General features: G+C 50.8%; 1 protein-coding gene across 1 annotated transcript in view; it reads left to right on the plus strand.

The window, feature by feature from the left end:
• Nucleotides 1-13,556, plus strand: part of RBM20 (RNA binding motif protein 20) — a 188,719-nt gene extending 175,163 nt beyond the window's left edge. The window contains exons 13-14 of the mRNA XM_059398549.1: nt 6,422-6,543; nt 10,572-13,556. Of these exons, the coding sequence (XP_059254532.1) occupies nt 6,422-6,543; nt 10,572-10,682 (233 nt within the window). The 3' untranslated portion in view covers nt 10,683-13,556. The remainder of the gene's footprint in view (nt 1-6,421; nt 6,544-10,571) is intronic.
• The last annotated feature ends 1,082 nt before the right edge of the window (nt 13,557-14,638 follow it).

Genomic DNA, 14,638 nt, shown 5'->3' on the forward strand with positions numbered 1-14,638 from the left:
TCAATAGTGGATGTGTTGTGGGGGGCAGGAAGAGAGCTTAATAATAGAATCACCTGGACCCATTTTCAAAGGGGAGAGTTAACTAGAGTCTCAGGGTGGGGAGTGCAATTCCTTCAATAGAGTGCCCTTGGAGCTTCTGATGCCACCACGAACTCAGTGACTCCCACTCCACTTCATTTTCGAGTCTTTGCCTTGACTTTGAGAGGTTGGAAAGCAATGAGACAAGGGAGCGGTAGCAGCCACTGGAGAGAGAGCTTAGGAAGATATCATGCGGGAAAGCGTCCCAAGGAAGCACGAGAAGGACGGGTTGTGTGAGAACTTATGACCACACGTCTGCTTCCTCAGGGAGGGGCTGGTCAAAATGGAGGCTCACATCTACCATCAGGTTTCTCTTTTTCTTTTCATCTCCTTTGAAACATTTCTTACTGTTTCTGCCCTCCAAAAGTTCCATTTTCATAGAGTACCTATTTTTACTGAGCAGCCCTTTCTAGATAGAGTGCCCCATGCAAGGCACTCTGGGCGGTGGGGAAGTGTAGCACAGGTCTCTTGGCGTCCAAGAGTGTGGAATCTGCATGACACACACAAGTGAAAATTAAGAGTAAGTTCCACCACCTTGTCATTTGTGTCTTTTTAAAAACTGTTTTTCATTCCAAAAAGTGTGATTATTATGACAAATGTAAAAACTAAGAGCCATGTAAAGTAAATGCTAAGTGTTGTATCTCTTCCCTCCAGGTTCTCCCCAGCTCCAGAGGTAGTCACAGTCACACCCACGGAGACTAGGTCACACCATACACAGAATGTTCTACAATTTGCTTTTTTAATTTAACAGTGAGACTCAGAGGCCTCTTCACCTCAGTACACAGACAATGCTTTCTTCTTAACCCCTGCAAATATTCCATCCTAAAAGATGTACCATAAATTACTTATCCATTTCTCTACTGGGAAACATTTAGGATGTTTTCAATTTTTTCCCCGTGACTAAAATGCTGTAATAGTTAAGCTTTTATGTTTATCATTTACCATGCAGGTATCATTTCTAGTGCTTACTCCATTCTTTAACTCACTCAAAACACTATGAGGTAGGTAATATTTTTATCCTTATCTTATAAGCTAGAAATCGGAGATGCAGGGTTACAAAGCTGATGACTAGCAAAGACTGGAGTCAGGATACAAATCCCAGTAGTTTGACTCATAGGACCGTGCTTCCTCTCTGCTCTGCTGCCCTCCAGACACCTGTCACCTTGGTGTGCGTGCCAGGGTTTCTGCAGGACAGCGTCCTAGGCGGGGAGCGGGGGGTGAGGGTTGTGGCGTTACATATATTTCCATTTCACATTTTCATAATTGCTGCTAAATTGCATTCCAAAAAGATTACACCAGTTTTCAGTGCCAGAGCAAGTCTTCTCATTCTCTGCTTCATTACCAACATCGGACGTCATCAGTTTTGAATCTTTACCAACCTGTTAGGGAAATGGTATCTCATTCTGCTTTTTACAGACAGCTCTAATGAAGTATAATTGATACTAATGAAGTCGCCTGTTTAAAGTGGACGGTTGATCAGTTTTGACGTATGTGTGCACCCGTGAGTCTATTCCCACAGTGACACAGTGAATCACCCCCCGAGTTTCCTGATGCTTCTTTGTAATTCCTCCCTCCCCACACCTCAGTCCCCGGGGAACCTCTGATCTGCTTTCTGTCACTAAATATGAGTTTGAAACCAGAGGGAATCATATGGAATATACCGGTTTTGCCTGACTTCTTTCACTCAGCGTAATTATTTTTGAGCCCTTGATGGGCAGTTGGGTTGTTTCCAGCTTGGGGCTCTAACAGCTTGTACTTTTGTATTGCATGTGGTCTCTGATGAGCTTTGAGGCCCATTATCTTACTGATCTTAGGGGCTGGGGATATGGTACCATTTCTCACATTTGACAGAAGAAACAAGTGCAGATACTTAGCCAAGATCACGTAGCAAGTCCAGTCAGAGCTCAGGGTTCCTAATCTGAGACCACCTGCCCTCCTGTTCCTCCAATTCAGGAAGCACAATGTAGGGAAAGGCAACTTTTGTGCAGCGGTAATGGGCACAGGCTGTGGAATCTGATTCCCTAGGTTTAAATCTCAGCTGGCTAAGGGACAAAAGCCTCCTTTTTAACCTCTTCTCCTTGATTTATTGACTTTCTTCGTCAATAACGGAGGGTAGTAATAGAACCCTACCACGTACAGTTGGTTTGAGGAGGAAATGAATACTTGTAAGGTCTTAGTGTCTTCTAGCAAGAGGGTTCTATGTTGTTACTACTCATTCATGAAGTAGTCATTGAGCCCTCCTCTTTCCTCTCTCTGGGGCCACATGACCCTTATGCTCCAGAATCCATCACTCCTAAAGAGACTTCTAGGGAGGAAGGGAACAGCCTTCAGGCTTTGTCCCTCCCGAGAGCAGGGAGGTGAATGGGGAGTGCCACGGATCCAGAGTAAAGGGAGGTGAAGTCCCAGTGCTCGGGGACTGGCGCGGACATGGGGTATGGGGAACAGAGAGAGGGCACAGCCCACAGGTTTCAGGCCAGTTCTGGGTGACCCCAGCCAGCCTGAGCCTGCCCAGGTCTGCACTTTCAGAACCGAAGGGCATCACCTGCAAAATGCAAGCTTCCCCTCCACCCAGTGCAGGCTTTGCTAGGATGATGGACTTATAATCACCCGGCCCAGGAGCTATTATTAGAAAGCAAATACAGCTTTAATTGTCATGCTTAATAGAGTCTGAAAAATGGGAGGACTGAGTGGCTCCAGATGAGTTGGGGCAGTGACAGTTTTTGTGACATTATAGCTTCGCTTGTGGCCCTCACATTCCAGAGGCTTCCTGAGGTGGTGTTGGTGTGTGTGTCCATGGAAGCTCCCAGTTGCTGGGTGGGGGAGGGGGTTGCCAGGCATGTGGGGATCTTCCTCAGACTTCTCCCTCCTCAGTGCTTTTAACCACCTGGTACCACCTGACAGCTGCTGGGCGCGGGCAGGGGCAGTGAAGCGTCGCTGCCCACCTTTGGAGCCAGGGTTCTCCAGGGTTGGTTTTTTTTTTTTTTCAATTTATTTATTTTCAGAAAAACAGTATTCATTATTTTTTCACTACACTCAGTGCTCCATGCAATCCGTGCCCTCTATAATACCCACCACCTGGTACCCCAACCTCCCACCCCCCCACCACTTCAGACCCCTCAGATTGTTTTTCAGAGTCAATAGTCTCTAATGATTCACCTCCCCTTCCAATTTACCCCAACTCCCTTCTCCTCTCTAACTCCCCATGTCCTCCATGCTATTTGTTATGCTCCACAAATAAGTGAAACCATATGATAATTAACTCTCTCTGCTTGACTTATTTCACTCAGCATAATCTCTTCCAGTCCCGTCCATGTTGCTACAAAAGTTGGGTATTCATCCTTTCTGATGGAGGCATAATACTCCATAGTGTATATGGACCACATCTTCCTTATCCATTCATCCGTTGAAGGGCATCTTGGTTCTTTCCATAGTTTGGTGACCGTGGCCATTGTTGCTATAAACATTGGGATACAGATGGCCCTTCTTTTCATGACATCTGTATCCTTGGGGTAAATACCCAGGAGTGCAATTGCAGGGTCATAAGGAAGCTCTATTTTTAATTTCTTGAGGAATCTCCACATTGTTCTCCAAAGAGGCTGCACCAACTTGCATTCCCACCAACAGTGTAAGAGGGTTCCCCTTTCTCCACATCCTCTCCAACACATGTTGTTTCCTGTTTTGTTACTTTTGGCCATTCTAACTGGTGTAAGGTGATATCTCAGTGTGGTTTTAATTTGAATCTCCCTGAGGGCTAATGATGATGAACATTTTTTCATGTGTCTGATATCCATTTGTATGTCTTGATTGGAGAAGTGTCTGTTCATGTATCCAGGATCTATAATGAACTCCTCAAACTCAACACACACGAAACAGGCAAACATATCAAAAAATGGGCAGAAGATATGAACAGGGCTGGTTCTTAACCAGGGCTGACCTGGTTAGAGAGCAAGAAGGCCTCTGTGGAGAAATGTTTAACATGCGACAGGAAACGAATATTTTTTGAGCACCAGACAAAATGATAGGTGCTTCCCGTAACACCCTTTGTGGTGGTATTATTTCTATTTGACAGATGAGGAAGCTCAACTCAGAGAGTTTAAATAATGTGCCCGAGGTCACCGTAAGTAAAAGAGCTAGATCTTTCAGACTCTACGTTCCATTTTCTCTCCACTCTACCGTCACTTCCAAGCCTTTTTTTCTTTTTGGCAGTGGAAACCTTTGTTCCAGTAGCTGTGCTGCTTGGGTTGAAAGGGCCCACGGCTGCCAGCTCAGCTTGGGCCCTGCTTTACGCTCTGGGGTGGCTTCTGAGGCCGTGGTGCCCCTTCTTGGGGACCCAGGACATGGGCTGGAAGGCCTCTTAGAAAACCTAGGATGCTGGAGGCCTTACCAGGGGGCCTGCAGCGAAACCCCAAGGTTTCTTTTCTGGAACCACCCACCAACCCCTCCTGCAGGGTCTGGCGCAGGACAGAGGGAGCAGCTCTGATCACACAGGCCTGCATCAGCTCCCTGTGGCCTCCCGGTGTGCTTCTCCTTTCCCAGTTTCCTTGATCTTGTCTTGTGTGGGCATCTGCGTCCTACAGAGCAGCAGCAGGAGAGAGCTGTTCTGTGGAAACAGAGGACTGAGGCAGGTCTTGCCTTCTGCTCCTTTGCCACCGGCTTGTATGTATGGTGGAGGCGCGAGCCAGCCACCTACGGGCAGAGCAGGGGTCACGTTTCTGTCCTTTGCCATGGGGGTGGGAGGAAGGTGAGGAGGGGAAGGCCACGGCCTCTTTCTGGGCAGCAAGCCCAAAAGAGGCCCCCTCCCGTCTGGGGGCTGGTGTGGGCAGGGCAGCGGGCTACGTGGCAGTTAGAGAAAACTGGCTGAGGAGGCTGCCAAAAGCAGGCCCCAAACCACAGAGGAGCAATCAGTCACAGCAGGCCTTGGGCAGGCCTCCTGGTTCCCGTCTCCTTCCAGGCCGGCCGCTGCACACTGATAAGTGGCTCTTTTGAAATGAAATGGAAAAAAAGAAAAGAAAGTTATAATTACAAGTCTAAGCAGTGGCTCTAGGACAGGGTCTCCTCTGCACTTAGCTCTGTCTCGCAGGAGGCAGCAGGAGGAGAGAGAAGGAGGCCCAGGCTTGTGGTCACATGCAGCGTCTCGATGGAGACCTGGCCTATCTCCCTGTCTGCCAGAAGCGGCCCTTCCCCTGGCGGGTGGCTCCCCTGCCCGGTCCCCCAGCAGGGCCACGGGCACTAAGCAGGTGGGCAGCGGCCCAGCCCAGCCCATGTGCACATGCCAGCCGCCCTGGCCAGAAAGCAGGATCCGGGCCTTCTGAGAGCCACCTGTCCTGGTCCTTCAGTTCCGTTAGGGGTCCCAGCCCTGATGCCTGGGTCTTCTGCTGACAGTTCACCAAAGGGCGGTGAGGAACTGAGGCTCCGGGGGAAACGGGCGTTCGGCTGACTCTCCCTAGCTTCCCACAGGTTCTCCGAGTCTGGTCTGTGCCCTCTCAGACCTGGGCTCTTTCCACTCTGCTGACCGTGGCTTCAAGAGGAGAACAGTGACCCCCGCACACCTTGGCGAAGGCTGGCGCAGCCGCCATGCTTCAGAGATGAATCCTCTGGGCTGTGACACCGTCACTTCTCTTGCTGTGGGGCCACTGTTTCCTCTCCTCAAAATCAGAAGGCCTCCCAGAATCCTGTGACTTGTGTTTACCAAGTCATAAGTAAAATGTGATTGCTAGGTGCTTTAGATGTAAGGACTGGACGATGGGAAGATGTTCATGATACACGATTACGTGGAAAAGGGAGGAGATGGAGCCATACTTAGGGTTCGACGAAAACTGCCCGCCTCCCAAAGGAAAGTCTGCATAGAAATAGTGTGGAAGAAAATGTTTGGATTGGAATGACTCTCAGTGGTTTTGCCTCACTTTGGTGTATTTTTAAAAGTGTCTTTAATGAGTATAATTCTAAAGTAAACAAAAATGACAGCATCCTTTCCGAGTCCTGGGCGTAACAGCTACAGAGAAAGGTACAGCGTGGAGAAACGAGATCCTTCCTCCTCCTTTCCCTGGAAGCAGGCTGAGAACAGGAGAGCCTGGGCCTAGTTCCCAGCAGCAGCTGCAGAGCGGAGCATGGTGGAGCCCTCCATCAGCCCTGGGGGAGTACATCGCTTCCTAACTACCTGGGAATGGAGTCAGGCCGGTTCTCAGGCTGGTTTTGCAGATGAGGAAACCCGGCCGGGAGAAGCTCCCCAACCAGCCAAGGTCAACAGCAAGCGAGGGATGGAGCTCATTGCTGGCTGGCAGGACCTCAGGGGTCTCAGGTGGCCTTCCTAATTCTTGCCTGTCTGTCCCCCATCCTCCTGCAGGGGTGGAGTTCGTGGTACCCAGGACTGGGTTTTACTGTAAGCTGTGTGGGCTGTTCTACACGAGCGAGGAGATGGCGAAGATAAGCCACTGTCGCAGTGCTATCCACTATAGGAACTTACAGGTAAGCGGAGCCTTCCTTGCCCAGCACCCGGGGGCTCCCTGATCCATGTCCTTCCAGCACGTGGAGAACGGGTCTTTCCTCAGGTCTGTCTCCCCCAGGCTGCTCCACATGCTGGCGGCCTTCCCTGTGCTCTCAGGACATCTGTCTCCCCAGGAGTACTTACAGCATTCTGTTGGGGTCGGGTTTGGGGGTATCTGCCTCTCCCCCCTGGCCTGAGTAATTTGAGTTAGGGATCACCCGGCCCATGCTTGAGGCTGACCCCCTATCACAAGACCTGGTTGTTCTAGATGCCGACATTTCTCTGTGTTTCTGTTCCCACAGGCAGTATCCCTGTTTGCTGCAGTAAAGATCACTATTAGGTTCTATTTAAATATTCATCCATAGTGTGACTATTTGTCAGAGGCAAACTATGTACTAGACAGTGTTCTAGGCGCTGGAGATAAAACAACAAAACACACACACACACACACATACACACACACAGGGGTGCCTGGGTGGCTCAGTCAGTCAAGCATCTGCCTTCAGCCCAGGTTGTGATCTCAGGGTCCTGGGATCGAGCCCCCTGTCAGGTTCCCTGCTGGACAGGGAGTCTGCTTCCCCCTCTGCTCCTTCCCATCTGCTCCTGCTCTCGCTCTCTCTCTCTCTCTCTCTCAAGTAAGTAAAACTTGAAAAAAATTATAAACACACACACACATGCAAAAGACAAAAATCCCTCTCCTCTTGGAGCTCCCATCCTAGTGTAGGAGTTAAATGATAAAATAAGTAAGTTTTATGGTATAGTAACAGATGACATATAAAAAATAGTGTGTTTCTTCCAATCTCAGGTGCCAGCAGTTACAAGACATATTGCCAGGTTTTGGATACCCATAGGAGAAAAAAATATTGCAAAGGAACAGTGAGACCCCGTCAATTGTACAATGAATTTCGGTTTCAGAGATGTTAGTGTGGGTGGGGCGGGGGCTGGTCTTAGAGTCAATGAAAGACAGTAATCAGTTCTGTAATATAGACCTAACTAACATGCAGCATGTTGGAACTTCTGGGGTGTTTAACTTAATAGGAAGCATGAGATACCAGGTGCCCAGGAATAAGTATTCCAAGGCTCCTTCCGTTTTTCCTGCAAGGAGTCAGACTAGTTTTTGTAACACATGAGGCCTCACCCAGGGCAGCCCCTCGTGGGGCTCTAATTCCAGAGCAGGCGTTACTGTCATGGTTAAATTGTTCGAGTGGCTGATCCAGCATTTTCCAACCAGAGACGTGAGAGAGAATCACCTGGACAGTGTTTGGAAAGTCTATTTATATAATAAGTTAGATATTCGGTAGAATGGAGGTGGGGGGGGCGGATCCAGGAATACACAATCTGAGAAAGTTCTCCAGATGATTCAAATGTGCATCCCTAGTTAAGAAACTCAGATAGGGGCCAACTCTTGTTTTATCGTTGAGGAAACTGAGCCCCAGAGAAGCTATGTGATTTGTTCAAGTCCATGCAGGTGGTGAGTTCCTAGATCCAGGAACAGACTGCCTGATTCTTAATCATTTCCTTTTTTTTTTTTTTTTTAACCTATTAAGCTGATCTTGCAAACCAAGACCCATAATGACTAGCCTGTATCACCATCTGCAGGGGATTGTCATTGGCCACTCCCAAGGTCATGTCACTGTAGCCTCTTGATTTCCCTCTGGGGAGCAGCTGCTCTGTGAACAAGGAAGCTATGGGGTCTGGGGCCCAAGTCCTGGCCTCTCCTGGGGGAGCACAGTGAAGGCCGGACTTGACCGGACCAAGGATTCAGCCTGGGCTCTACAGAGCCAGCGGAGGGTGGCCGTCTGTTCTGAAGACAACATCATCCCCCACCCCAACAAGATAAATCGCTTGGGTGGGCTCTTGGAGATCATGGAGTCCTGATTTCCCCCAACGATGGTCCCCATACCAGCTGTCATCTTTTAACAATGCCGCGTCCTGGACCCATCCTCCCCTGCTTAGTTATTCTCTCCAGGGCTGGGCCTGAAAAGACTCATTTAAAAAAAATCTCTCCAGCAGGTTCTGATACCTCAGTGTGAGAGCTTTTGATCTCCTGCAGCATTCTCAGCTGGACTGTGTCGTCCTCAAGGAAGTTCACAACTCAAGGTCACTCAGGAATTTAGGATGAGTCCGGACTTGGCCAGGCCCTCTGATTCTAAATCCTGTATTTTTTTTTTTTCCTCCACGACAGTAGACTACACCGTGTTCTGGGCCTGTGGGCTAAACCCCCAGGCAGACTCCCCTCCCCAGAGCAGGCCAGAGCCATTCCTGTGGTCCCCAGGCACATCAGGGCCAGGCACAGGCCAAGCCTTAAAGGCCCGCCAACTGCAGTTCAGGGTTCTCTCGTGCACCTGCTGGGGAGCTGGGAGCCTCTACCGCAGGCTTCCCAGATAAGGTTTCTGTCAGTGGCCTTGACAGAATGTCTCTTGTCCACACAGCCTCGCCCACCCCACACTACCCCACGTTACATGTGTGAAAAGTAAAGAATTCAGATCCAAGCAGCAGGGGCTGGCTCACACCTAAGTCAGGCAACTCGTAAACTTAGCACTACCAGCAGGCCTTAAGGTGGGGGTGAGGGGTTGCTCTTCAAGGCAGGGATCAGGTGGAAGGAGCCTCCCTTCTCTCTGTGCAGCCTCTGCTGGGCCCCCACTGCTGGTCATAGCCCCAGGAGAACCCATCCAGAGTGACCCGGAACAATGTGGGGAGGTAGATAGAGGTCAGATGGAAAACCAGATGCCTCCCTGGGCTCCAGGTCCAGAGGGGAGTGAGCTCACATTTCCCCTCCTGGGATGAGATGGGGGACGAACCAGGCCCTCAGTCAGCAGCCTGGCCCGCGGGGACCCACGCTCGGTCTGCTGCTCTCCGCATCGGGCTCTCAGAGCCAACCAGTTTCTTCTTAAGAGAGAGGTTATCTCACAGGCATCACCTCCTCTGACTCTCAAAATCACCTTGCGGGGAGGGAGTCACTGTTTCTCCCATTTACCAGATGAGGAGTCAGAAGCCGAGAGACCAGTGACTTTCCCGGAGTCAGATGGCCACTCGTGACACAGGGCAAGGTCCCGGAGGGTTTATTTTGAGCCAGGTGCTGTGCTGAGTGCATACGGTGCCTCGCTGGACTTCATAGCCACCTTACGGGGCTAGTTCCTGTTAGTAGCCACATCCACACATGTCAGACATCCTGGGTGACTCGCCTGCAGAAACCTAGGATTTGAGCCCAGATCCTCTGGCCACTGAGCCCACACTCGTGACCACTTGCACACTGACTCCTGATCTGGTGCTCTCTGCGCTGCCCCCTGCTGCCTGGGCCATCAGAGGTGCCCACGGGGCCCCAGGCCTTTCCTAGTTGTGTCTCAACTGCATGGAATCTAGAATCCCGGGGGCAGCCTGCCTTGTGGCTGGGGGCCAATGCTGATAGCAGCCAGTGTTTGGGGATGGTGTGAGGCAGCCCCCAGTGACAGAACAGGAGTCCAGTGACAGACCTGCGGGCACTCAGCCTGCTGGCCACCCCCCAGGAAGCAGGTGGTTACGAGAGGCTGCTGGCCCTCTTTTGCAGTCTTCACAGGACGGTGCTGTGCTCCTGCCATAGGTCGGCCAGTCCGACTAGCCTCTGGTCCCCCTGGCTGTCACACGCAGACGTGCCCCTGGGCGCTGAGGCTCTTCTGGAAAACAAGTGGCATCGTTGTGAGAATTCAGTGAGTTTCTATAAGAAAGGCAGAACAGCGCTTGTACAGCATAAGGGCTTTGGAAGTGGTCCCTGTTGTTAGGATCTGTGTTTTCTGTGTTTTCCACGAGAGCCCGGTGTTACTCGTAAACTAACGTAGAGAGAGGAGGGAGCTTCGTATGGTCCTGCAGCCCCAGAAGGATAGGGGAGGGCTGGGCGGGGGGTGTCCCACCCCCTGGGAGAACCATGGGCGAAGGGGCCCAGGTACGCCCCTTTCTCTCTTCTGTCCTCTCCTCTCCGGCCAGGTCACCACTGACCCTGTCTCTTCCCTTTGTCCCTCTCTCCCCACTGCAGAAGTACTTGTCACAGCTGGCCGAGGAGGGCTTGAAGGAGACCGAGGGGGCCGGCAGCCCCGGGCCGGAGGAGGGCGGCATCGTGCCGCAGTTTGAGAGGAAGAAGCTTTGACGCTTCTGGAAGCCCGGAGAGGAGGGCCTCCTGAGGTGGGGTCTTCCTGACCTCAGGGACAGAAGCCAAAGCCAGAGAGGAAGGAAAACCAGGCAGGCCATGTTGCCTCGGCCTGTTCTCGCCGACTGGTGAAAACGCCTTTGCAGTGTCTCCCCAGAGAAGCCGTCACCTGATGTATCCAGCGACGGAGGGTCACCCTCTCTCTCCCCCCCACCCCCGTTGATCCTTGTTTCCTTCAATTTGCTTCTCTCTCCTTCCCCCCTACCCCTCCAACTTCTGTGCCAAGGGTCATTTATTTTTCATAAAATCCAACTTTCTCAGGGATTTCACAGTGTTCAAATTCTTGATGGGACAGGACAGGTCAGGCCAGCCCGATCAACCAAGGAAGAGATCTCACAGAAACTCCTGGGTCAAGAGCCACTCCAGGGGGTCTGAAGCATTTTGGTGCCTGGTGTCCTGAGCCGGGGGAACTGTTAGGTCCTGCAGGCCTAGAAAGGGGGCACCCTAGACCAGCACCTGGCAGAAGCTGGGAGTTCCTCCAGCAGGACCATCTTTTTGAAAAGCCCCCGATTTTAATAACTCTCTCATCTTCTCTGTTACTCTAGAAGTCCACCAGATTCATGCCTTAACAAAAAGTAATGAATTTCACAGAGGAGGAAAAGAGCCCTTCATTTTTGGAGCTCTGTTAAGGGAGCTTCCTCACCCCCCAAACTTCTTTCCGTCCTCAGGATTTCAGGAGGTGCCAAGCTTCGTTCTGTTCTGGACAATTCATTGGGTATAGATTCACTCCAATTAAAAATGAAAATGGTAGTGTCTTCTCCCTTCAGCCAAAACAATACGGGCCTGGGTCAGGTGTTGGCCTCCCAGCCCCGTGTGGCACTGGCGCAAGAGACACTAAGCCAGGGAAATGGCGTCTGTCCTTAACTCGCTCTTGGCACCTGCGTCCCGGGATCCAGCAGCCTCTCGGTGGGATGGTTTTTAAAATGGTCTCTCAGTGGAGAAAGACGCTAAGGAACGAGCAAAGCCGCAGGATTGCCAGGAGTTGGTAGGAGGGCAGGAGGTCAAGGGCATTTCAGAGGACCCCTGTGTGCACAATTTTGGGGGTTAAATGTCATGAAGAAAAGACCCCTACTTCCTACAGGCTTTTCTGATACTGGAAATTCGTGCCTTCAGGCCCCAGACTAAGAGTCCGAGGTTCCACAGGAAGCATTTAGGACAGAGGTGCTGGGGGGAAATGAGGCTTCGTCACAGCCCCAAGGAAGACTTCTAGAAGGTCAGAGGGGAGCCTTGTGCTGTTCCCACAAGCTTGAACAACTTCCCCGATTCAGCCCTTGGAGGACGGTTCCTGTGTTTCTACTCCTAATGACAGATAGACTAGGGAGGGATTGTTTGTTTTATATTATTTTTTGCATTTTTTATAGTAGATAAAATTTTTTTTTATGGTAGATAGGTAGACTGCACATTCTGTCCTCTGCACTAATGGCCGAAGGATAGAGAACTTATCTGAGTTCAACACTGACATTTTATCAGTGAATCTGAAGCACAGAGAAGGAAGAAATGTAAGACATAAAATGAATTCTGTGTAAACCTCGGGGCACACGGTTACTGGTGAGGAGAGAGTGGCGGAGAACCTGTGAAAGAGAACAGAGAAGGCCAGCACCAGAGGCCAACCAGGCAGCCTGGGCACGCGCTGTCAGGGGCTGGAGGAAGCGGAAAGCCTGGCCTTGGCGTGAGGCCATCTGGGGGCCTCGGAAAGGTTGGCGTCTCCAAGACAGATGGCTCTGAAGTTGGCGGCTCAGCTCAAGCTGCCTCCACAGGTTTTCACCTGCTGCTCTGCAGACTGGCCTGCATTTCTGGGAAAACCTCTGGCCCTCGTCGCTCTTCCCCACTCAGGGGGGGTCCAGGGCCAGCTCTCTGGAAACCTTGCTGGGAAGAGTCTACCACCTCCACCGGAGGATGGAAATGAGCATTTTCAGAGAGGCTGGCAGCCTCTTCTCCCAGCAAAGTGAAAGTCAACCCACCAGCTCAGCCCCCCCCCCCTCCTCCTCCTCCCACCCAGCACCGTTTCCATGGAAGTCGAGATGGCTGTTCAAACAGCCTCATTCCCAAGTCATGCAATGGCTCCCCTGCTGATAGACTTGACCTTCTCCATATTGGAAAGCTGGCCACAGCCGCAGGGGGGGATGGAGGAGAGGCTCTCTGCATTCAGTCAGAACCTTCACCTTTAAAACCATCTAAAATTCTGTATTTGTATATATATTTGTATTTATTTCTATTTATTTTTATACTGTTCCATTGGCATGGTCCTTCACCCACTCTGTAATTTGCACTTTTTATTCCTACATGTGTCATACACAATGCAATATTACAGACAACCAGGAAAATACGGATTTATTTTTTAAAGCTTTTCCTTAGTGTTTGTCAACCATTTCAAAGTGTCTCCCCAAAAAGCTTATGCAAGAGCATCTGCTACCTTGATTAACAGATTCATTTGTACCCTGGGTTAAGGTAACAAAAGGCCTAGGTAATTTTCTTTTCATCATAAAACACCCGGAATAAAGTATATCCAGGCAATATTCCCAAATAATTTGATAGATTTGATGTTGGTGTGAGCACAGCCCATCACTATCCCTTCCTTGGACAGTTGGAGGCTGTGATCTATTAGACTGTCCTTGAACTGGACCAGCGTTTGCTTTTTGAGCTTATGAGAAAAAGAAAAACACTAGTTAATTTAAGTTTGAACTTGTAAAGTATTAGAATTTGTTGAGTGTCTTATCAATCGTCATCACTTTTCCTGATCTGTATAATTGACCGCAAGTGTTTGTTTTTACAAAAGGAAAAAAAAAGATTTTTAATAAAGAGAATTTGAAAGCTTGTGAGTGTCTGTCCGTCACACAGGGAGCCCTTGGCATTGGTCTTGGGGAAGCTCACTGAGCACAGAGGTTGGGATCTGGCCCCTCTCTGATCCTAGGATGTCTCTAAAGGGTTGAACAGAGAAGACACAGCAGCTTTTGTCTAAAACTCTGGGAATCAGAGATGCTCAGGGGTGAACCTCCAGAAGGGTAAGTTGGGGAAAGTGGAGAGCTGCTGTCCCTTTTGCAGAATCAGATAAAAAAGTGTCTAACCCTGCAGCCCACTGCCCCGAGTCTTCTCCCGGGCGGAACCCCCTTGTCCTGCACCAGGTCAGGTCGCGTCGTTTCTGGAGTTTCCATCTGCGGTGAGGTGGTTGATGCCCAGCCCTGGCTCTTAGCCCTGTGACTTCCTGAGTCCCGAGTCCTCGGGCGTCCAGGGGGATTATGGTGTACATACATCACCTCTGAGTTGTTTCAGGTTTAGTATAATTGCTGGTACTGAACCTTGTTTTCTTTCAGAATGCTAAGCCCTTTCTCAGCCATTTCTTCTAGCAAAACAAAGCCGGTCTCCTGAGCCCAGTTGGCCAGTCCTTTAAATGGCCTGGAAGCCTCCGTGGGCCCTTCCCTCCTGTTGGCAGGGTTCCTGAGTCAACGGGGAGGGGCTGGGCAGTCTGGCCCCAGAGGGCAAAGTGAGTGGGGCCGCCTGTAATTAGCAGGAGCAGATTGTAGAGCTGAGGAAAGTTCCTGTTGAGCCTGTTGCTGCTGCCCCGCCGCACCCTCAGCCTATTGTGGCCATCCTGGAGCTGAGCTCAGGCCTCCAGTTCCCACCAGGAGGGGTGGAGAAGCATCCTTCCCTGCGAGTGCTGGCTGGGCCCCAGCTGGCCAAAGTAGTGAATGGGCCTGGAGCTCGTCCTCCATGCCAAGTTCAGGATCCAGGATGCATGACTGTGTCCCAGGTCCCACATGTCCCCGCACGTGGCATCGCTCTGGAGGGCACCGTGCACCTCGTATTCTGTCTGATGGCACTCCCCAGAGCCGTGCAGTGGGGGTGTCCTGCCAGGGGACCTCCTGAACTGCAGTCCTCCTGCCCTTGCCTGGGTGTTC

The sequence above is a fragment of the Mustela nigripes genome, chromosome 4, assembly GCF_022355385.1.
Source record: "Mustela nigripes isolate SB6536 chromosome 4, MUSNIG.SB6536, whole genome shotgun sequence".
NCBI lineage: Eukaryota > Metazoa > Chordata > Mammalia > Carnivora > Mustelidae > Mustela > Mustela nigripes.